General features: G+C 35.2%; 1 protein-coding gene across 1 annotated transcript in view; it reads left to right on the top strand.

Annotated features, from left to right (window-relative positions):
• The window catches only part of GUCY1A2 (guanylate cyclase 1 soluble subunit alpha 2), a 324,528-nt gene that overhangs the window by 280,889 nt on the left and 18,206 nt on the right, over positions 1 to 25,433 (top strand). The window contains exon 7 of the mRNA XM_045837914.1: positions 9,446 to 9,600. Coding sequence (XP_045693870.1) covers positions 9,446 to 9,600 — 155 coding nt within the window. The remainder of the gene's footprint in view (positions 1 to 9,445; positions 9,601 to 25,433) is intronic.

Raw genomic sequence — 25,433 nt, 5'->3', positions numbered from 1 at the left:
TACTAATTGAAAAGAACATAAGTACCTGTATGTTCACTGCAGCATTATTTGTAATTGACAAGATACAGAAACAACCCAAGTATCCATCAGTAAATGAATGGATGAAACAACTATGGAGCACTTACACAATGGAATACTACTCAGCCATAAAAAGAAGAAAATTTTATGTTTTACAATAGTATGGAGAACATTATGCTAAGTGAAATAAACCAGAGAAAGACAAATACTGTATGATTTCACTCATATGTGCAATCTAATGAAAAATTGAACTAACAAGCAAACTGAGACAGATTCATAGAGAGCAAGCTAACAGCTAAGTGTTGGCAGAGGAGGATAGGAGGTGAAGAGATTGAGCAAAAAGGAAAAATTACTCATGGATATGGACAGCAGTGTGGTGATTGCAAGGCAGGGGTATAAGAGGACTAGATGGTAATGGAAAAATACAATAAACATTTTTAAAAAGCTGACATACTGACATTTGTGACAATATGGATGGACCTTGAGACTATTATGCTAAGCAAAATAAGTCAGTCAGTAAAAACTAAGAACCATATTATTTCACTGACATGTTGGATATAAAACAGAAATTCATGGATATAGACAACAGTATGGTGATTACCATAGGGAGAAAAGGGAGTAGGAGAGTAGTAAATGGTAAAGAGGACCAAATATTAGATCTGTCCAGAATATATCCAGCCATATGCTATGAAAAATAGAGACATTTATTGAAGATATAAGAAATATTGTACAAAGGATAATGACACCTCAGTTCCCTTCAAAGTAGGTACCTTGGGACCTCACATAGTTCTTCTAGCGTCTCTTCCACTGTTCAAAACACTCTGCAAAATCCTTTGTGATGTGTGAATGAGTGTGTTGTCATGATGAAGCTGCCAATCACCAGCTGCCTATAACTGCAGATTTTTTTTTGCATTGCATCTCTCAACTGATGAAGAATATTGAGGTAATACTCCTTATTAATTGTTTGGCCTGGAGAGGTGTACTCATGATGGACAACACCTTTCCAATCAAAAAACAGTTAACAGGGTCTTGACCTTGCTGTGACTTTGCTGCGCCTTTGCCCCACCTTCTTTGGGCATGGAGAACCAGGTGACTCCCATTGGGATGACTGGGCCTTTGTTTCCAGATCATAGCTGTAGACCCATAGATGCTATCAATGTTTTTCCAGAGTTTAGCACCAAGCAGATGAGACAGATAATCACAAAAGAATTACAGTGTAGTAACTGTTAGAAGAAAGGAAATACAGTGAATACAATTCACATCAAAGATACCTAATTTCCTGATGAAAGACTTCCTGAGGAAAGCAACTTCTAAGCTGTGTTCTAAAAGGTGAGAAACTATCAAGACAGATCTAGAACTGAGGAAAGCAGAGGGAACAGCTTATGCACCAGCACAGAACAGAAATGATGGCTGTGCTGTGTCTGTGGAAATGATGTGAATCACCCCCAGAGAAGTGGCAGAGGGCAGTCTGAGCAGGTATATAGAAAAAAGATTTTAAAAGCCCAGGGGAGTAAAACACATTTGGTGTGTTTAGGGAGCTGCAGGTGTTTTGGTACCATAATAAAAAATATCAAAATAATAGTATACATTTTAATAGTTTTTAAAGTCATATATTAATAAACACAAAGTAATCACCAGAAATTCATTTTAAAATAAATAGATTAGTTAAAACTACAGACTTCTTATTCTGAAATTCATGTGTCAGTGAGAATGGGGTCAAAACCAAATAAATCAGCACACATGCATGTTGTAGTAGTTCTGTGTGCTACGAGATTCCTTAATATTGACACTGTGGGGAACACACACACAGCTAATCTTTGATGACTACTTCGCGCACGTTCTTCATTTACCAAGTTCTCCTTTGGAAGAAGAAAGTTTCCTACTTTTTAATCCTTTATTTGCTTGGATGGACTCAATGACATGGAAATTGCAAATAAATACTACCAAACCTTCAATTTCAAACTTTAAGTTTTTCTCAAAGCTGTGGTTAAAAGCAGTGCCTTAGTTACACCAGATGACTCATTTGTCCCTGGACTCACTGATTCGTGAGAACCTATCATTCTCTTATTTTGCATACCAGAAGATGCCATCAAAATAAAAATGTCACTGAAAAAAATGCACTGAAGCAGAAAGAACAATTTTAAGTTTGAGGAGTGATATTAGCCCCTGTGGCTAAGTGTTTTATTTTTTTACTTTTTATTTTTCGCAGCCATTAACTAGTTTCATCTAAGTTTTAGCCAGATTTGGGAGGATCTTAAGTTACAGTTTTGAGGTATGTGATGCTGTTACTTGATCAATCATTTGAGTAATGTGACAAGCAGAAGTAGGATTGGGTAGAAAACATTGATTCAAGATTTCTTGTTCACAAGGTGCTTTACATTCTTAGTTTGCAAATACTGATATGGGTTACAAACATGAATGAGTAGCCATTGATGTGAATGGTAAAAATATAGTGCTGCAAGTATTTAGAGGAATGAAAGGGTAATATTTGTGCCCAGCATAGAATCTCTTTTTATTCTTCTGATCAGTTTATATATTCATGTGTTTAATAAATTTTTAAGAATGTGTACTAAATGCAAAATTTAGTGGTAGATAATGAAGACAATTTAAAACTGAAAGGGATATTAAAGTAATGGTTCTCAAATATTGGGGAGTCCATGAACTCCTCTGAAAAGCTGATAAACACTGTGGATACAACGCACATACCCAAGTTAAGGGATCTGTGGATGCCTTCAAGCCTTCCATTGGACTCCTTGGGATTTATGGGTCCTGCTTAATGATTTCTTACTTTGTAGTTCTGTTCATTTCTAAAACTTTGCCACCAAGCCCAAGGTTTATTTAAACCTTATTATGGCAGTTAACATCGTTTTCACAATTTAGCCCCCAAGTAATTATTGGAGCAGCTTGTGCTGAGAGAGAGATCTATTGCTGATACTAAGAAGCAAACCCACTCAGTAAACGAGCATGAGCGCCATCTAACGCCCAAATGGAGTAAGTGTTGGTAACCACAGTAATATACAAAGGGATTTAGGGTGTGTATCAAAGGATTTAGGACTATTGCCATTTGGTTGGTTGATTGGTCATGTCTTTCTAGTATTTGTGACCTATTATTTTTTTACATTATCACATTTAATTCTGTTATTCCACACCACAATTCCTTGAGTTAGTTTTTGTCTGAATTTAAAACTAAGAAACATTTTTAGAGAGATACATTTGTAAATATTTCTTTTTATTGGTGGAAAAGCATATGATTTACAGTTTTAAATAATTTTTAAATTTTATAACAGTTTTATATTTTCAGAATAACTGTGAAAATAGCACAATGTGCTCCAAATACCCCACATCCAGTTTTCCCTAAACAGTATGGTACTATGGCAATGAACCTTTATGGATACATTATTATTATTATTAAATAAAGTTTATATTTCCTTCAGACTTTTTCAATTTTTTCCTAATGTTCTTTTTTTGTTTCAAGATCCCATCTACTACACCACATTACATTTAGTAATTATGCCTCCTTATGCTTGTGTGTGACAGTTTGATTTACATTTGCTTTTGTGTGTATTTGAATTAATTTCACTGTAGCTCTCTGTTATTTTTCAAAACCCTTTAAATTTTTTTCTCAGAAAACACTTTCACTTGTTTTCCTTCCTTTAAATAAGGCTGTATAACTATTACGCAGATTTTATGGGAATTTGTATAAACATAAATTATCATTATGCATTTTTCATCTCTAAACATGAAAAAGGGGATTAGGAAAGAGAACTGCCAAGATGTTATGACAGAAATACTAATTCAGAAGAATTCATAAGAATTATGTTTCCTTTTGGACTCTAATCCTCTCTGGCTGTTCCTCTTAGCAGGCTATTTACCGTTTGTGGTTCATTTTCCACATCTGTGGAATGTGTGTGAACCAGAAAATTACCCAGCCCTTATACCATGAGAAGATAATTAAAATCGACCGCTGCTTTCCCAGTAAAAGTTAATAATCATAGCATTTCATACTGGATATGAATGAATGCTTGTTATTTACCAGCTTAAGCTGGTGTACATTATTATCTCCATATTATAGATGCTGAGTTTTAGAGAAGTAATTTGCTCACAATCATATAGCAAATAAGTGATAGATCAGATTCTGAAGACTATGACAACTTCCAAAGAGACAACATTCTTTCCAGCACCCATAAACTGCCATGTTGTTGCTCACAATCCTGAGCCATCCTCTAATGACCAACACTCCAAGATGAAGAGCTTTCTCTTTGTAGTCGCTTTGTCCGCAGGCATGAGGGGCCATGTAAAATGCTGTAGAGGACCCTGGGTTGTTACCCACCCCAAACCAGATGTGTTGAAGTCTCAAGGAAACCTCTGTTTCCAGCCAGCTGAAATGCATTGTCTGAGATGCAATTCTATCCTATTTGTTAATATTGTAATTAAACATATATTTTTGTTGCTTTGAAAAGCATCCAAAAAGCATAGTTAATGGTAGCAGTTTTAAAGAGACTAAAGCCCAGCATGTAAATCAGTGAGAAATATGTGAAAACATATTTTGAAATTTCAGCTAATATGCCATATATCTTATAAAACTATTGATTTTAAAATAAATTACTGCTTTTAATAATAATAACAGTGTCTTCAAGAGCTAAACAGGGATATTGTGTCTCCTGGGAACAGGATAGAATATTGTTTCTTTCTCAAAACTGAATGGTAGTATGTATATGTTTATGTATGTGAAGGAATTTACACAATGCTGGTTGGCTAAAACTGTTGGGAAGGAGTAGTGCTATGTAAACCAACTGGCTCTTGCAGTATTGATAATTTGTAAATATATCTGTGAAACTTAATGTTCTACTTGTAGTTGGTTCTTGAACTTTGGGTGCATGTTAGAAACCCTAGAGAAGGTTAAAAGTCCCAATTCCCAAGCCTCATTCCAGATGCATTAAATTAGAATCTCTGTGAGTGAGATCCGAAACTGCAATTTTGAAACTCCCCAAGTTGATTCTAATGGTGTAGTCAAGAGTTTTACATTGTAACTCAGAAGTTTGTTGTTATTGTACTTTTATTCTCAAAGGTAAACTTGTATATACTATTTGTTTTTATGATATTAATAAAAAAGTTATAGCTTATAAAAAAGGATAATAATTATTAATGTTTAATAACCAAACTCATTTTTAATTTCTTTTTTGCTTAAATATATGGCAAATGCATTGCCTTTAGTCTGAGAGATAGAACTTCTTAGACATTAAATGAACTAAATTTTCACTGAAGAAATTCAATTATCAACATTAAGCATGGACATCATTATAATATATACCTTTTTCTCATAGAAGAAATTTGTTTTTATTAATAGTCTCTAATTGGAAAATGGTATATTTGCATGTTTTAGTTTTAGTTTTTGTAAAATTGCAAAATAATGATTTCAATATCTAAAATTTTGTAAGTGATATTTGTTGACCACATGTATATTGTTTTCTTAAGAAATAATACTTTCATCTTCATAAAATTTCAAGTTACTTGACAGAAGAGAATAAAGTCTTTCACTCATTTGTATAACTTACAATGCCAAACAAACAAAACCACAGAACAAAGAAGCTGTAAAATTTATAAACATGATACTTACTTATGCTCTTTTTCTGCTTTAAAAAAAATGTCACTATAGTGATTATAGGCTCAGGCTGACAATCTTAGATCCACGGTCTGGCATTTTTTAGCCAAGCCTGTATTGCACAAGGTAATTTAATAAAAATAGGCCTTCTGAAGGGAAACAGAAAACCCCCAAAATATGATAATATTGGAAAATGCTAATTTTAGAGAAAAGTGCTTTACACTTATCTTGTTTAAAATGATATTACCACTCAAAATTTTGTTTATCTTTAAATCCAAATAGACAATCTCTCACCAGAAATAAACCTATTTTTTTTTTCAGATATCTTGCTTTCTTTTTTAAAAAAGTCTATCTCACATCTGCTTCCAGCCAATAAAGAGTAATGAACTGGATTTACACTCCCAACTTAAACAAAAATCTGGACAAAACATACAAACTCTCTGCCTACCACCCCCACCAGTTTTCATGACATTGGACACTGGGCATGGGAGACAGAGACGGGAAACAAATAAAATGAGACACGTGATTTCCCTGGCATATTGCCTTGGGAGATATCTGGGCTGTGGTGCAGGGAGGAGAAAACGAAGAAGCATTCAACAGTCGTCCTGAGGTGAAGAGATGGAGCTGAGAGTCTGGGGAGAGTAAGGAGGCCAGAGGTCACAGGCGGTTACCAGTGAGGAGACTGTTGCACGAACACTACCAGACAGCTTCTCAGAGACTGCCTGTATGCTCTGCAAGTACTGACTATTTTTGCATGTAAGAAAACTACCTGAGCCCAGTAGGGGGTAAAAACCTGAAGTGATTAGAAGAAAAAGCCCCTGGCATTCACACAGGACTTAGAAAAAAATGCCTTTTCCCATCTGAAAGACTGGAAAGCCTCATAAATCATGGGCATTAGGTGTAGTACTCAGAGGGTCCTTGCCTCAGTGGTATGGAATATTTAGCCCTACATGAAACATTGCTCAAGACTTCTTTAACAAATCTTAAAAAGCAAGACTTGAAAAGAACAAATTGTTTTTAAGTAACTTGATTGCATCTCAACCACAAAGCTCAAGAATATTTATGAGTATAAAAATATTCAACACTCAACAAAGTCAAATTCATGCTATCTAACATCCAACCAAAAATTGTAAGGCATGCAGAAGAGCTGAAAAATATGACCCGTAATGATGAGAAAATCTACCCAGTCAATCAAACTGATACATAACTAAAACAGATATTAGAATTAGCAGATGAGAACATTTAACAAATTATGTAAACTGTTTCATATGTTAGAAAGTTAATTTAATACCTGAAAGATGAAAAGAAATCCCAAACTAAACTTCTAGAGAAGAAAATTACAATGTCTGAGATGAAAAATATATCAGATATGATTAACAAAAGATTATACATTACAGAAGAAAAGATTAGTAAATTTGAAGACATTGTAGCAGAAATGATCCAAAATAAACAGAGAGAAAAAATATTTTAAATGAACAGATCATCAGTAAACTGGAAATACTCCTTGCATCCTAATAAATATGTAATTAGTGTCTCCAAGAGGGAGGGTGGATAGAAAATATATTTGAAAAAAAATTGTCTGAATTTTTCCAAATATGATGAAAACTATATGACCTACAGATCTAAAAAAAAATGAACAAACTCCAAACACAAAACATGAAGGAAACATCATCAAAAGAAATCATGATTGAATTTTCAAAACTAGAGAAAAATAGAAAAATTTAAAGCAGCCGGAAGAAAAAGATGTAAAGATGCTCTTAGACTCACAATGGGATTATGTCCCAACAAATGTTTTGTAAGTTAAACATATTGTGAGTTGAAAATCCATTGAATACACCCAACCTACCAAACATCATCCTTAGCCTAGCCTACTTTAATCGTGCTTAGGACACAATGTAATATCAACCTAGAATTCAACAACCAGTAAAAATATTTCAGAGATGAAGGCAAAATAAAGACTTTTTACAAACATATAAAACTGAAAGAATCACCAGTCATCACCAGTAGACCTACAATTTAAAAAAATTAAGGAACTTTTTTTAGGCAGAAGGAAAATGATACCAGGTGTAAATATGGGTCTAAACAAAAGACTAAAGATCACCTCAAATGGTGTCTTCAGTACCATACCCTGGACTTCTGCTGCCTGTCTCACCACTTCCTGAGCTGGAACATGAGGATGTTCCAGACCCAGCTTCACATTTTCTTTAAACAAGAAAAATACACATGACAAGACATGAAGAGGAACACAATGATAAGAACTTGGTCCCTGACTGGCCATGGGGAGCAGAGCTAGCTGCCTAATAATCTGTGCCACTCACCTGGGAACTAAGAGGCTAATAAAAGTCTACAGTTTTAGGTGTCTGTATTTTAGGGTTTAACTGATAATGCATATTGACCTTTAACTTATTTAAAACAATTAATTTTAAAGCTGTAAAATTGTGCCTTCTACATGAAGATCTTTAATGTACTTGGATTTTTTTTTTCCACATGAAGACACAGATGATCCAGAATATCCTAATGGAAATGCCATCTTTTTCTCACTAATCTGAAATGCCAACCCTGTCATTTGTCAATCACCTATGTATGCATGAAAGTCTTTCTGGGCTATTTGTTTTATTAGTTTATGTCTCTATGCATCGATATCATGATATCTGTGTACTAACTAGATATGTTTATACAAAGACTTGATATCTTATAGGGCAAATATTTCAAGTTTTTCTTCTTTCTCAAATGCACCTCAGCTCTTCCTAGCATATTCAATTTTTAAATGAATTTTAGAATGAGTTTTTAAGGAGTAGATGAAGAGGTTATTAGGACATCAGCTGGATCATATTGGTTTCAACCTGTCTTACTATTGGTGGATACACGCAGAAGGCTCCAGTCTGATGATGGCAGTTAGTCTAAGCTGTCTTCCTCACAGCTGTCACAGCAGTAGCACACGGGAGCGAAGCACTGACACTGCCTGCCTAGTGGGCATCTAGGGGTTAGGGTTAGGGTCCTCCCGTTCTCCCAGAGTCACTCACATTCTCCTAGGAAAAAGGACAGCATCTTCCAGGTAGTCACCATTAGCTTTGGTTATTTTGGTATAGTTCATTGGATACAATTTCATTACTATAATCTCATTTAAGTGTATAATAACTGCACATTGAGAGCCCCTTCAAGGCATGGACCACACAGATATTTATCAGATTCTCAGAGAGTAAAATATACAGCACTTATTTACTCTTCAGGTGTTCAATCAACTCTTTTTGACGGAGTCAAGGGTTGAATTCTTTGTAACTTCATTTCAATTCTGTGTTGGGGAATTTAGGCAATTTATTCAGCACTCATCACTTACTACTAAGTGCCTACTTTACCCTCGGTACAGGGCTCGTGTTGAATATTCAGCAGTAATGAAATAGGTATGGATCCTTCTCTCATGGGAGAAATCCAATGCCAAAATAAAATAAACAAATAGATAAATATTTAATTGAGAATTGTATTTAATGATATGAAGGAAAATTGGGTTTTGTGTAAGAATATAACTAGAAGAAGAATAATATGTTTTCTATGTTTAGAGCCTATCATGTATGAAACAAATGAAACCTGATTTAACTTGTAACATAATTAGTTTTATGTAGCAAATTAAATGTAGTTTTTTCCTATAATAAATGTATTTATTTATTTATTCCACAACATACATGTTCATGCAGCTAGTGGGCCAACAAAAATGACCAAGATCTTTGAGGAGTTCATAGTTGAATGGTTTTTATAATTAGCAGTACTTCCCATTAAAATAATTGCACACCCAATGAAAACATATATTTTTTTCTTTTTTAATTTTAGATGAGGATAGGCATTCACTCAGGCTCCGTGCTGGCTGGAGTTGTTGGGGTAAGAATGCCCCGATATTGCCTGTTTGGAAATAATGTCACTCTGGCAAGCAAATTTGAATCAGGAAGTCACCCTCGTCGCATCAATGTCAGCCCAACCACTTACCAGTAAGTATTCTCTGATCTCCTCCCCTTGTCTTTGGCACTGCCTTGAGTTGATATCCTGTCATTTGTAAGCCCCTGTTCTTTTTCTTTGTTCTGCTGTTATCTAAGACAATGTGAGTAGATCTGCCCAGTCTGAAAAGTAGCAATTGTGACACAATAGTTGTATTTGCACCCTGAGAGAGTTCAGGGCAAACATGACTTGACTGAGAGGTAAATACAGGTTGGTCATTTCCTGCAGTCTCTGTGCTTCTGAGGTATATCTGTTTAAAATGTAGAGGAGCAAATTAAAGGGTCCACACTGCACTAGAAATCCTAGTATTTTCAAAATGTTCCTCAATATTTATGAAAATCAAAAGAATAAGATAGAGAAGGTTATTGGTCTTCTTTTTTTCTTTTGAATAATGAATATAAATAAGGACTCTCTCAAATGAAATATACACTGGGTACAGAGTAAAACTTCAACCCTATTTATTATAAAGTTCTTACCTAACAACTCCACACATTTTTGACAGCTGAATTCACCCTTATTTTGCGCCTGGTAGATGCGACCACATCTTCTTGGCTAATCATTCTATACCCAGAACCTACAACAATATTTAGCACATCATAAGCCTTCTATAAATATTTACTGAATTAATGAGTAAATGCAATAACAAGATGGACTTCTCTAGAATAACAAAACAGTATGACTGTCTCCCCCCATTACACTTTGGCTTTCTGCTAGGTATTGTGTGCAAGCTCTTCAATTAGTGCATCATTCAGATGACTTAGAAATTACTGTAAAATCATAATGTAAAAATAGAGATTACTGACATTTTTATTAACATGGCTACAAAAACACCCTTAAGCAGAAAATCTGAATATAAAGGTAACAAAATTTCATTGTAAGAATAAATGATATGCTGATACTTTGAAGTTTTTGGTAGCACAATTATATAGAGGGAAGTTAAAATTTTTTAGATGATGTTTTCCAGACCATCTGGATTTCTAGAATCCTGAGGAGCAGATGAGCAAGGAGATTGAAATTACAAATATAAAATAAGAGAAAGTTGCTTGTGAACTACCTGTCATTTTTAGGGTCTTTTTATAGGGTTTGCCTTTTAAAAGTTTCTTCCAATTTTCTTACACAATTTGGGCCATATTATAGATGATCAGACAACAATTTCTATATTAAGTTGAATTTTAGAAGGCTCTCTATCTTGGTGATTCTGACACTGTGCTAGACCATGAATTCAGGAAAAGTTTCTGAAGACCAACTACCTCATCTGTATCCTCTTACCACAGTTATGATGTTTCCTGTCACAGTACTCGTACTTATGTTTCATGTCTGTGCAACACAGTGTATATTTACATCTGCTATGGAAACTCAATTTTTAAAAGTATTGTGTAAAGAATAAATAACTGTATTAGGAGTTCACACCCTGAGCTTCGCCATCACAGCTTTAGCTGACTTTGTTTACAGGAGACCATCAAAGGAAACCCCACAGCCACACCAGGGTTTGTGCGTTGGGTGCTGTCTCTGAGTTTTCATAATCTTTTTCACATTAATTGAGTTTGTGATTATTTTTAATCAATAGGCCTGAAGAATTGAATCATTTCAAGCACTGCAAGTGTTAGAGCATTTTGTTCTGTTTTGTCTGCTCTCCCCCTCCCCCCCAAAAAAACAAAAATGGAGCAAAGATAGACACACTGAGCTGCTGTGTAGGGACAGTTTCTCTGATTGACACCAAGTCGTCTAATTCCTACTGATGTTTTATAAACATATTTGCACATTTAGTCTATTCTCAAATAACCCTTTTCTTTTCTATTTCTCTGTGTTTCTCCCTCATTTTCTTCTTTTAACAAATACTTGTTGAGTACCTACTATATTCCAAGCACTGTGATATGCACTAATGTTATAACTCTGAACCTCATCAATATGAAATATGGTCTCTGGCCTCCTGAAGGAGACCATAGACTAAATGCTAGATGTATCAAAGCAAACAATTAATTAAATAGACTAATTCTGAGATCAAGAGACCCTCATTAGAGTACTAAAGCAGGAGAAGGAATGGATTAAAATGAGGATGAAGAGATAAACTGAAGTCAGACCAGCCAATGCTGGTTAGTCAAGTTAAGGGGTTTCAACCTAACACTAAGAGAAACCAATGACATTGAAGAGTTTTAAGCAGAGGAGTGACTTGACCAGATTTGCACTTTAAAAAGATCACTAAAGTTGTAGAAAGAACAGATTAGGAGGGGGAAGGAGTAGCAAATTAGTAATTGGGAGCAGGTAATCTTATCCTTCAGTTTTTGATAGAAGCACAGCTGATTTATGAGACCCTAGAGTCCCAATCATTTGCTTTTAACTTGTCTTCCCATGCTAGAGAAGAATGGTTGGACCAGTGACTCTTAACCATTCAATCTGGGATGCCATGAAAAACACCTTGGCTCCTGGTTAAGTTTCTAGCAAATTAAATATAGGTATATGATTTTGGTGTATCTGGGTTTTCAGATTCTGAATCTTTTTCTGATTAAGTACTTTCTATTTGTATCATCCACCCCAATCTATACAGTTCAGCTGTATAATTGTTACATTCGTCACTGCACAGGTGATCTATGATCCCGCAGGTGTAGAGTGTACATTAGGACGTTCACAGTGAAAGCCAGGATTGACATCTGAAGGATGTGCTCTAATAGGAGACAAAATTGCACTTTCTTAGAGTAAGTCAGAATTTGTGAAATAAAACTAAGTTTTAAGCTCATAAGAGCTCAAAATTTTTGAATTTTTTCACCTGAATTAAACCCTGTAGAATGTCCAATATTGTCTGGTCATCTTGAAAACTTCAGAGTATACTGAATTTATTGTTAGTAAGACTATATGATTATCATACATTAGTAAGACTGTATGATTATCATACATTTTGAGAGAGTGAATTATTTGGATATTATGATAAATTTAAATAATTTCATGAATAATTTATTCCAAATACATCTTGCTTAATATATTTAAGTAGCTGATTTTTAAAAAACTTTATAAATACTTTAAGTGCTAAAAATTATAAGAAATAATACCCTTAATCTCAACACTGGTTTAATACTTCATTATATTTACTTCAGTTATTACTTACTAAAATAAATTATACATGTCCTTCAGAACTTTCCTCCCTTTCATTGTGAAAAATACCCTAATGAATTGGTGTGTTTCAAAGTCTGGTGTTTTATTTTTTATTTTTTAAAAGATTTTATTTATTTAGTTTTAGAGAGGGTGGAGGGAGGGAGAAGAGGAGAGAAACATCAATGTGTGGTTGCCTCTCACACGTACCCAACTTGGGACCTGTCCTGAAACCCAGGCATATGCCCTGACTGGGAATTGAACCAGCATCTCTTTGGTTTTGTAGGCCTGCATTCAATCCACTGAGCTACACCAGCAAGGGCCAAAGTCTGGTGTTTTATACATTAATTTTCTCATATATATATACATAAAAATACAATTTTATTTTACATGTTTTAATCCATGTGATATGTTACTGTGTGAACCTTTCTCTAACTTCATAAAATTTCATACTTTAAGATCTATCCATGCTGAGACATACACCTGTAGCTAAATGTTTTAGTTACTGTAAAACAGTTCAGTCTATGACTACACCATATTTTAATTTTACTTATCTATACTTCTATTGATGAACACATAGCATTTTTTGTAATTTTTAATTATCATGAAGTGTGTTCCCATGAACATTATTTACCTGCTATTATATAAGTTAGCTATTTTACATTTCATATGATATGAATAACTGAGTTTCCTATAGATTATTATAATTGAAATAGTCAGATATTGTTTATGTTAAAATTCATTTTCCCTGGCTGGTGTAGCTCAGTGGATTGAGTGCGGGCTGGGAACCAAAGTGTCCCAGGTTCGATTCCCAGGCAGAGTACATTCCTGGGTTGCAGGCCATAACCCCCAGCAACCGCACATTGATGTTTCTCTCTCTCTCTCTCCCTCCCTATCTTCCCTCCCTAAAAATAAATAAATAAATAAATCTTTAAAAAAAAATTCATTTGGACATGAGGAATAAAGATTTTTAAATGAGGGCCATGACTTTCATATGATGATCTTCATTTTTCCAGATTTAGTGTGTGAGTCATCTTAGTGCATGCGGTAATGCACAAGAACTATTTCCTCTTTACCTAGACCAGTTTATTGCTAGTTCAATTTCTGGAACAAAAGAAATCTTTAATGAGTTCTGATTTTTTTATGTTTGATGTTTTTATTTCTGCCCAAAGAATGTAATACTTACCCATTTTTCTTCCCACTCATCCAAATTTAAAAATAATACACACGTTACAAACAATTGTCTTTTAACATCAAGCTACTGATCTGTGAAATTGAAGTAATTGCTTTTACTATGGACAGTTTCACCAGATTTGGAAATGGCATGAATAATCAAATGATTTGCCTGCGCAAATTATTAATTGTAATTTCTTGCCACATACAAACTGAAAATGTAGAAAGGCTGTCTAATTACTTTGATGCAAAGTTTTCCTTATACCTTAAACATTTTTGCCTTTTCATTTTACATTTGATCTATCTCTGGACTTTTTGGAATGCCTATTTTTCATTCACTGTGAAAGACCCCTTCTTCTGTTAAAACCAAGTTGCCAACCAAGCACTTCTTTATAAACAGCTCACTATATCAGAGGATGTACAACTGAGCAGGATAGGGTGGTGGTTAAGTGCAGAAGCTCTAGAACAAGACTTCTTAGGTTGGAATCCAGCCTTTAAAACGTATTGTCTGTGAAATTTAATAACTTAATTTCCTTGAGCCCAGTTTTCTCATCTTTAAAATTGGTACCTATTCAGAAGTTTATTGTTAGGATTGAATATGATATGTATAAAGCTCCTAATACTTGAAACACATAGAGATTCATTTATTGCTTCATCTTGTTTTTCCCGTGAAGGAACAAACTATCTTGTCCTACACTTGAGTCTCACACTGAATAAGTGTAGCCATGTTGAATGATGTGTAATAACTGTTATTACACACCTCATCTGGCAATCCCAAAGATGCAGGTTTGGTAATTTGGGCAAAGTTTTTATTAGCTAAGGCTTCTTTCTGATAACTAAATTATAATTGTGTGATAAAAACTGTTTTCTTGGCAAATCCCCAAGTTTAAGGAAGGGCACGTAATTACATATATGTTAATTAGATTACCATAAACTTTGTGGCTTAAATGACAAAAATTTATTATTTTACAGTTTTGTAGGGTAGAAGTCTGATATGGGTCTCCCTGGACTAAAATCAGTTTGTCATCAGGGCTACACTCTTTCATCTGTCTTCTTTCCTTTTCTGGATTTCAGAGGCCGCCACAGCCTAGGTTCATGGCTTCCTTCCTTTCATTACAGCGCTGGTAGTGTTGCATCTCTCTGACGCTGCTTCCATTGCCACATCTCTTTTTCTGACTCTTCTTTCTTCTTGTCTACTCTTAGGGACTCTGTGATTGCATTGGGTCCATTGGACAATCCAAGATAATTTCTCTTTTAAAGTCAGCTGATTGGCATCCTTACTCCATCTTTGCTAACAAGTTCTAGGGATTCTGAAGTAGACCCTTTTTTTAGAGAATAGGATAATGTTCTGCTTACAACAGTGGAAGATCTGAGGATTAAAATCAACCTGGAACTATAGTACCAACGCTACTCATATTTTGCACTTAGCTACTCCCCTATCCTGCTTCACTGTACATCCTGGATATGATGAACTGTTTATGTAGCAGTGGTCAAAAGACATTTTGGTTTAAATAGACATTTCACTTTCACTGTGAATGAAAAATAGGCATTCTGAAGAGTCCAGAAATAGATCAACTATAAATAGAAAAAAGGAAAGCAAGCCTGTGAGTTAAGCATACCTTTTAATGAATATATTATAAAGAAAATCTGGGCAGAAAAGAACTTCTGCAAGGTGGGTGCTCTGCCTTCTAAAGCATTGTTACTGGGAGTAAAGATCTAGGTTCCTGAAAAGAGAAACCTGCTACAGGACAGTCCTAGTCATTTTGTGCTGCTGTTACATAGAACAATAGATGGGGTTACTTTCAGACAACAGAAATACATTTCTAGCAGTTGTGGAGGCTGGAAATTGGGAATCACATTGCCAGCATGACTGGGGTCTAGTGCAAGCCCTCTTATAGTTTGCAGATGCTCAACTTTTCTCTGTTTGCTCATGAAGGGGAAAGAGAGGAAGCAAGCTTTCAAATGACTCCTATAAGGGCACTAATTCTATCCATGAGGGCCCCACCCTTATGACTGCATCTAATTGTAACTGTCACCCAAAGGCCCCACCTTTAATACCATACCATGTTGAGAGGTAGAGTTTCAACAAATGAATTTTGAGAGGACCCAGAGATTAAGTCCATAACAATGACTGAATTATATTTCTATATTTAAGAAGTGGGAGAATCCTTGCCTTAAGGAGGAGATTTAGGAACAGTCCTGAGAAACAAGGAGTATTTATAAAGATGACTATAATCCTCTCACTTTGCAGTCTGCCCTCAGATGGAGCTGCCTATATATAATCTATTAAAAAGCTGGGCATACAAGAAGTTGTAATATTTAACTTATAGCTATCTTTAGACCATGAACACCAAGCTTAAAACTCTGAAAACAGCAGTGTGTGTTCTAGTGTTTTGTATATGAGTTTGTATCCTAGGAGTCAGGAGAACTGAATCTTATCTTGGTTCAGACACTAACTTGCTGTGTTGCTCAGCTTGGTCTCCTCATATCTACAATGAAGAAGACTGAGGTGATCTCCAAGATACCTTTTATCTCTAAAATGTCATGATAGTAATAGCAAATGTTTATTGAATTATTTTCTCTAAGCAATTTATCCACATTACCTGATTTAATCTTCACAGCAAGCCTGTGAGTTAAGGATTGTTATTATCTTCACTTTTCTGAGAAGAAACTGAGATTTTGGAAGGTCTGATAGGCCACCTGTAACACACAGAATTCAAATTCATAGCTGCCTTACTCTAAAGCCTGAGTTCTTAATCATAGCCAATTAGCTTTTTGGATCCATAACTAATGGTAAGGAACAATAATTCTGAATATAATTTGCCTTGATGTGTGGGTTTCTCTGTAAGAGAATGGTGAAAAGAGCAGTAGGAGCAAGCTGGGATTGTATCAAAGGAGATTCTGTTTCCACTTGCAGGATATTTGGTCCTTTTCAAAATCCATGTAGACATGTGTCCATGCCACATCATCTACCTAACTCCATGTACAATTGCCAGTGAGGTTACTGAAGAAGAAGGGTTATCATTGGCAAACCAACCACAACACAATTATTGAACTAATAAAACATGATAGTATTTTTAAAAAAATTTTTTTTTAAGATTTTATTTATTTATTTTTAGGGAGGGAAGGGAGAGGGGAGAGAGAGAGAGAAACATCAATGTGCGGTTGCTGGGGGCCATGGCCTGCAACCTAGGCATGTGCCCTGACTGGGAATTGAACCTGCGATGCCTGGTTTGCAGCCCCGCGATCAATCCACTAAGCTGTGCCAGCCAGGGCACATGATAGTATTTTTATGTATTAATCCTGTAAACTGAAAGTGTCAATAGATGTTATAGATTATTTGAACCCAGGGACGTTTTCTAAGCATGGACATTTTTGACAGGACCAAATTTCCTCTAATCTCCTTTTCTGTCTCAGTACATATAAGAATGACCAGCTTGCATTTCTGCCAGCCTAGAGTTCTTTCCTACTCAGGGAAAGAAAGAAGAGGTATGGTCTTCCTAAAATATTTACTTGGTGTCTTCATATTTCTAACCATATCAGTATCCGTATCTATGGATCTAAACATGAGTGGATATGACAAAGCTATGGCGAATAGAGGCTTCCAAGTTAAAGAAAAAACTGTCTTGTTTCTGTGAGACTAAACCATTTTGTGTCTAGTGTATATAAGTCACTGCGAACACAGGCTTACCATTCAGAATTTTACTTTATAGGCAATTTTGAGGAGAGCATGTTTCTAGCATACTGAGATATGCACGGAATAATTGAAGAAACAGGAAGTGACTAGGGTATATTCTTCTTTACACATAAAAGTTACTTATTAACATGAGTTAAAAACACCAGTTAGAAAATCTGCTTCTATTCTTTTGTCAATATGATTTTATATATGACTGAGATACTATATTGTAAATAGTTACTCTCCTTCCTGTAGGTACTTAACGTGGGAAAAGACATTCAACAAACTTCAGGAAATTTTTAATTAGTAGTTACCTCTAGCCTCATGTTTTTAAGAAATCAAAATGCTCATATGCACTAGTGATTTGATATTTAAAGAAGATAAAAAACATTTGGGCAGATGAAAAAACTGTTCAACTGGTGTTTTAAATGACTTTATTGATTATCTTATGCATTATAGAAGCATCAAAATAGTAAATGATATATTTTACAAAAGAAAAAAATAAGACAAATGACTTAATAATTTTCCCAAAAGGAAAACTTGAGCTGTGTCTCAAGAATTATATTTCTGTTTTTCTAATTACAGACAACAACATTAATATCTCACTTTTAAATATGCCAATATAAGTCATGTCTAGTAAAACTGAGTAAGATATTTTACTCATTTAGAAATTTTTATCCTGCTCTTTCTTCCTTTGTCTCCCTGCTGTATCAAATAGCATTTTTTTCCACAGAAAATGTAATTCTAAACATTGGAAATCATAAGCCTTCCTAATTTTAAAACATAATCTGGACTAGTTTTTTAACCTTTAGAATATCCCACCTCCGTCAGTCCATGCAATCATATTTTTATTATTTCATAGATATGAAATGAAACAGTGCCTCTGACAATTGTGACATTGTTTTCTTTATGGTTTGGTTGATTATTTGGCATAGGTTTGCCCGATATGATTAGGCTAAGATTGAATGTAGGAGTATTGCCAGTTCTATATTTGGACACATTCCTTATGTACGAGGGTGTTTCTTTTTTTCCCATGACAGTAATGCTAAAAAGTTAACTACCTAGTTTAGGTTTCAGAATTCAAAAGCACAGATCTGATTCATGTCAATAGTTCTTATATTATGACATTATTAATTTCATACATAAAAAGGAATTTTTATGAAGTATAAATAATATCTATTTTATTGGCCATAAATAGTATATTTATAAATAATGCCAAGTTCAAGTAAATTCTCCACATTATCTAAATTACTGTGATGTGAAAATTAGTTACAAAAATAATTGAGCATAATCTAAAGCAAAAGGGAAAACTAACCCATATTTCCCATTTTCTTTCTTCCTTAAAAATGCACCATTTCAGGTGACTTGAAGGTCAATGTTTACTTTGCAATTAACAAACAATAAAGAACACTTTCTGATTTTTTTAGGTGTTTACATTTCAGCTAGAAGGCTAAATAGAAAAGTAACTTTTAGACATTTCTTGGCTATGGAATCAATTCAAGTAAAATCTGATTTAGAAGTTCAAGGTAGAACACAGGTGAGTGTGGCTGAGCTGTTGGGGTAGGGTATAGCATGTAAGTAAGTCTTGGAGTTAGCGTGCTTATGGGTTTGCTGACATATTTTTGTTTGTGCACTCACGTGTGTGCTCTTGAAGAAAGAAGTTTTTTTCTGATACTCTTACTTGATTTCCAAAGTGGCGGTAATTAAGAGCACATTAACTGCTGCTGGCTGACTAAACAAATGACCAATACAAGATACTGGGAGACTGTAGCTCATATTACTTCTGCCACTAATTAGTTTATGACCCTAGATAAATTACATGAATAATCGCCTCCTATTTCCTTCTGAGTAAGAAATAACAATTTGGTCTAGATTATTTATAAATTTTACACTAAATCCTGGAACAGAAAAAGGACATCAATGGAAAAGCCATGAAATTTGAATAAAACCTGTAATTTAGTTAATAATAGTATGCTTTTTATTAATTTCTTAGTTTTGACAAATGTGCCAGGGTTATATAGAATGTTACTATTAAGGAAAACCACATTAAGAATTTAGGAGAACTGAGCTGAACTTAATGCCTCTGTAAATCTGAAATTATTTTAAAATAAACTGTTTATTTAAAAGATTACTGTTTTAGATAACAGATAATAGTGGAAAAAACAGATAATAGTGGATCTTATGTGCTATTAGAGACCCATTAAATGTTTTTAAGTCTGGAAACAACATGGTGAAAGGAAAGCATTGGGAAGCGATGTCCCCTGGGGAACAGAATAAGGAAAACTAGAAGACATATGACCAATACGAGGAGACAGTGTCATTGCAGCCCTGAGGTATGGTCATAACCTGGAGCTATGGCAGTGGAAGTAGAAGAAAACATATGAATTATGAGCATCCTTAGGAAATGATTACAGGCCTGACTGGGCCAAGACACACAGCCGTTCTAAGTACTGTGTGCTCACCCGTGAGCCTGGAAACTGGAAAGCCATTTTCACTGTTACTTATTTTTAAAAATCACAATCCCTATGAACTTACCTTTTTCTTTTAAAATACTTACTTTTCAGTTAATATGTAATCAGACTTCTAAATCATTTTCTCTTTCTTTTTCTCATTTATGCACATTGTTTTTAAAAGGAATTGGCAACAGTTTATAATTGATATAAATTATATCATTTACATAATTATATATAGTGACAATATATCATATATTGTATTAGATTGTTTCATATTGTATTCTTATATTAACTAATGAGTATGTTGTAGTTTCCCTCACAACTAAGTAGTCTACCTTCCAGAAAAAAAAGATCATGAATTGTATTATGACAAAACATTTTAATATCTAATTATTTTATTATAGAGTATGTTTGGAGAAGTCTTTTAGAGAGTTGAAAGTGATCTCAGCTGGGATTTAATATATTTTTTTATTAAAAAGTTTTAATACAGTTGACATTCAATATTATATTAGTTTCAGGTGTGCAGTATAGTGGTTAGACATTAATTTAACTTGCTGAGTGGCTCCGCCTGATACGGACTGAATCCTTTGTCAATCAGTTCCTCTCCATCTTGTGTGTTAACACTGTGGCACTAGGAGAAATTTCTGCTTTAAAGGCTATGCTAAAGAATCATTGTCATGGCCCAGATTAAAGATTCTCATGCATTAGTCTCTCGCTACTGAATCAAAATTGCTCTATAATCAGCTTTTATGTTATTGACCAACAGAACACTGTCTAGGCTAATTCTAAATACAGAACACACAATTTCTTAAAATTGATTCTGGTTCTAAACTTACTTATAATGAAATCAATGAAAGATTTTCCATTTCTAAAAATAAATGTGGGAGGTGGGGTGAGTAGGGAAGGGGAGAGTAGTGGGGATAAAATGGGGGCAACTGTAATTGAACAACAATGAAAAAGAACAGATACAAAAAATAAAATAAAATAAGAATAAGTGTGCATATTTTAGTCTTTTCACTCTGTCCTTTGTCTTTTATACAGAAAGATCAGCATGGTGATGACCTTGTGTTTAAGAAAGAATGTTGATTATAGTAGTGAAAAAAATGTAAGGCATTATTTAATTTACCACAACTGATTAGAGTTATCTTTTCTAATGCCTCATTTGTCATCTCTTTTTCAAGTTCTGTCTGTTGACATGTAAAAATTTTGAGTGAATGATTTGAATTTTAAATCTGTTTGGTATTTAGTCTGTTAAATGGAATTGTGGGGCTGTTAAAAGTCAAAATTGACAGTATCCACATAAACCAATGGTGTGGAATCATTTTTAGCTATTCACCATTCTACAGTTCGAGCATTTAAGAGGCATTGATTTTGATGCTCGAATAGACAGAATGTGCCCTCTGTAGCAATCACCAGACCTGTAGACTATGGCATCCATAGTCGGCCGTTTTGCCATTGACAGTGAACTCAGGGCAGTTGCAGAAGGAAGTGAGCGAGGGGGCTACGGTAGTGCGAGGCTTTTGCCTTAAAATTTTCAGAATACATGTAGGGAAAGGATCCCTTTTTGAAGACTCATGTATTAACCTGAATTTTAAAATGCAGAAAATGACAGTCTTATAAAATTGTGACCAAATCTGAAGCTTAAAATATCTGTAAACTTAAAATGCATAAAATTTTGGTAAGATTCTTCTCTTTTATTTCATAGTGAGCTACATTCTTCCTTTCTTTGTTTGGACAAGAGTGTTATTTCCAGAAAATAAATCACTGAATTTCAAGGGGTTTTCTGCTGCCTAGCTGACTCAATAACTGGCTGCATCGGCCTCGCTTCCAACTGCATCAGGCACTGGTGCAGTGAAGCACAAAGCAGAGATGCAGAGCAGAATGCCTTCCTGTTTGCACTCGAGTAAGAAGGAGGTGAATAAAAAAATTCAAGAAACTGCAGAACACTTACAAAACACAAGAATCTTCATCTTTTAAAATTTTTCAGAATCATCATCCTTCTGTAACACTCAGAGACATAGCATTTAATGTTATTATGGATTCTAAATGCATTCCTTAGCAAAAAGGTATTCAGATGATTAATTAGCAACAGCAAAAACTTCTGACTTAACACAGGAGATTTAACACCTGAGTTTCTCATAAATCTCCTCAGAAATCTCCTCTAGTAGTAAAATGATAATAAAGAAATAAAAGAAATGTAGCCCCCTTCCAGTATGTAATATGAAGAATGGGGAAAAGAAAAGAAAGCAATGGAAGAGAGCACCATGGAAAGTACAGACATGAGCGGTACTTGCTTAGGGCAGAGGAAGAAACTAAAGTTATGGGTACTACAGAAAAAGATACAGATAGAGGCAATCTAAATAACAACAGAGGGAGGGAGGAAGGGAGAGAGAGAGAGAGAGAGAGAGAAGGAGAGACAGAGACAGAGACAGAGACATTAATTAGAGGATTAATCTACAAGGTCCAAAATATGACAGAGAAAATTCCAGAAATGTACAGGAAATAGCGACCACTCCAGGTATTTTAAGCAGAAAGAAATTCAGTAAAGCAATGATGTGTTTATACAATCAATGGAAAGGATAAACAGGTTCTAAGCTGGATATCTTGAAATGATGCATCCAACATATAAACTGACCAGTTAGGCAAGCCACCACTGAGCTGTAGTGGTCTAGGTCTGGATCCATGGCCACGGCCATACCAATCTCTTAAACATCAGAAAGCTGAAAAATGAATACCTAAGTATATATCCCAGTGATTAGGAAGGTAGGTGAAAAAGCCACCAATACTGAGCCATCCTCTCCACATTCCAGAAGCTAGAAATTGGATCCTTGTTCTGCAAAATTCTAATCTTGATAACCAGTGTTAATAGTCACTTGCTAAAGGAAAATGGTATCAACTTCCCTTTTGCCAGTCAAATACTGGGGAAATGAATCTAATTGTAGGAAACTAATAATCACTCAGAACCTTAGTTCAAGAGAAATTGGAAATGTTTCCTGCTGGGTAGCCATGTGTTTATCTGAACACTTTTTAACAGAGGTGTCAAACCCTTTTTCACTGGGGGCCATGTCAGTCTCTCTGTTGCCTTCAAAGGGCTGAATGTAATTGTAAGACTGTATAAATGTAACTACTCCTTAACAGTTAAGCGAGAGTTTGGTGCTGCGGCCAGGTAGAAACAAGGTGCTGGGTGGATAAAACAAGGTGGAGGGCCGGATTTGGCCTGCAGGCCTTGTGTTTGCAACCTGTGTTCTGTATTGAATCAAGGATACTCTACACTCAGGTAGGTTAATAAAGGGGGATTTAGTGGGAGTCTACACACTGAACATTGAGATTTGCGCCCCTTTCCTCCAGCCCCATTTCAGAAAGCCAGAAGCCGGGGTAGTCTTACAGGCACAAACAGAACATTGTTATTTGAGCTAATTGGTCCAAGGGTCGAGCACTAAATATGCAGATATTTAGGAGCCCAAATGAAATGGTCAGAGGAAAGCCACAATTCCACAAAATCTTGCCACACAAAAAGCTTCCAATCCCATTTTAATGCCTCACACTTAAATAAAAAGAGACTTGCAGGTGTATTAGTCATTTGGTGAATGCCTTTAGCATGAAAGACCAAAATAAACAAGCACAGAATACTACTCCCCACCTTCACTTCCCAACACCAACGAGAACTGGTTTAGTGAAAACAGGACAATGGGAAGGCACTCAACAGCCCAGTGAGTAAGAGAGCAGCCTCATTTCCACAGTGGTGAGGGGGCAGATCCATAAACTCCACGGTTTCCGGCTTCCCCGAATGCCTGAGGGCAGTCATTGGTCCAAAGCAGCAGTGAATTTTCGTCTTGAAAATCAATTTGTAGAAAAAACACTGTTGAGAGGAGAAAGGGTGACAGGCAGGTAAAGTAGGATTTGTGTGGCTTCCAAATACTTAACTAAACTGGTTGCTCAAACTCCCAGGTTGTATGTCAACCAGCTGGGGATTACAACTGGGAATTAATTTAGATTTATGTAGAAGGTAAGCTTCTGTATCAGTCCTGAGTTGCTGAAGAGATAGATTATTAGGCAGAGCTTTAAAGCCAGTCCTGGGACTTGGATTTAATAAAGCATTTCAGAGGGGATCAGAGGTTCTTGGGGTGTTTGGTGTCTAAATTCTTAATCCTCGCATACATATGTGATCATTTCAGCACCATGATTCACATCACCTCCAGGTGACTGTGTGAACACCTCCCCTGACCTCCTGCACAGACCCACCAGTCACTCATTCAGCTATTCCCATCAGCAGTCATGTGGGTATTGCACTTTGAGGTTTGCATATACAAGTAAAGGGACTGCTAAATCCTGGATGTCACAGGAGTTTGGACCAATTTGTCCTTACGTGTTCATTTTTATTATTGAAAGGTAAAATTGTATTTAACTTATCAATACCAAAATGTTCATTTGGAAAAAGAATATAACCATATAAAAATGTATTGTCTCTGCAGTTTTTTAGTGTGGTATATCTGAGATGTATTTAAATAGTCAAAAGATGGATTAATTAGTCCTGGCTGATGTAGCTCAGTGGATTGAGTGCTGGCCTGTAAACCAGATGGTCATCGATTCAATTCCTAGGCAGGGCACATGCCTGGGTTGCGAGCCAGGTCCCTGGTGGGGAGTGTGTGAGAGGCAACCACACATTGATGTTTCTCTCACATCTCTTTCCTTCTCCCTTCCCCTCTCTCTAAAATAAGTAAATAAAATCTAAAAAAAAATTGATTCATTATAAAGTTTTCTCCCAGCTGAAGTTCAGTGAATTTAAAACTCCTAGTATCCAAAGCAGCTTATGTACCCTTCTTTCACTCATTTACAAGTACTTTCATAGATGTAAATCCAATTTATTTTTTAATGTTAGAATCTCTCAATTATAGTAAAATACCAAAAACTTGGTGAAACAAACCATGAAAGAGAGAAAGCAGAGTGCTTAACATTAGAAGAGAGGAATGCAGCTCTCTCCTATTTGTTGATGATGGGTCTTTCAGGAAACTTGTTAGAAAGATTGAGCTTATGGTCCATTTTGTAGTCAGTGGAAGTGAACTTTATTGCTCTGGTTCTTGTCTTTTGTGCTAAGATCCACAGCCAACATTTCTGCCTTTTTCCTACAGAATTTCCTCCTTTGGATTGTATCATGTGTGATACCATATATTGTCTCATACTGCTAATTTGTTTCTATCAGTATTTCTTGTCTTTTAAACTTTACATTAACATAAAGTATATATTATATATTAATTACTATTAATATTTATTTACATTAATATTAATTATATATTAATTCATTCTGTGTATCCCCACCTACTCTCCTCCTTTCAGAGTATAATTTTAGCATGCAACAGATACTCAACAGATGTCTGTTGATTGATTGGTATCACTGATTAAACAAAATTATTGTGGAATTCATTGGTAAATTAAAGTATTG

The sequence above is a fragment of the Phyllostomus hastatus genome, unplaced genomic scaffold (genome assembly GCF_019186645.2).
Source record: "Phyllostomus hastatus isolate PE091 unplaced genomic scaffold, TTU_PhHast_1.1 phas_contig_113, whole genome shotgun sequence".
Lineage (NCBI taxonomy): Eukaryota > Metazoa > Chordata > Mammalia > Chiroptera > Phyllostomidae > Phyllostomus > Phyllostomus hastatus.
Note: the sequence above shows the minus strand (reverse complement) of the source record. Positions and strands in the feature narration are given on the sequence as shown.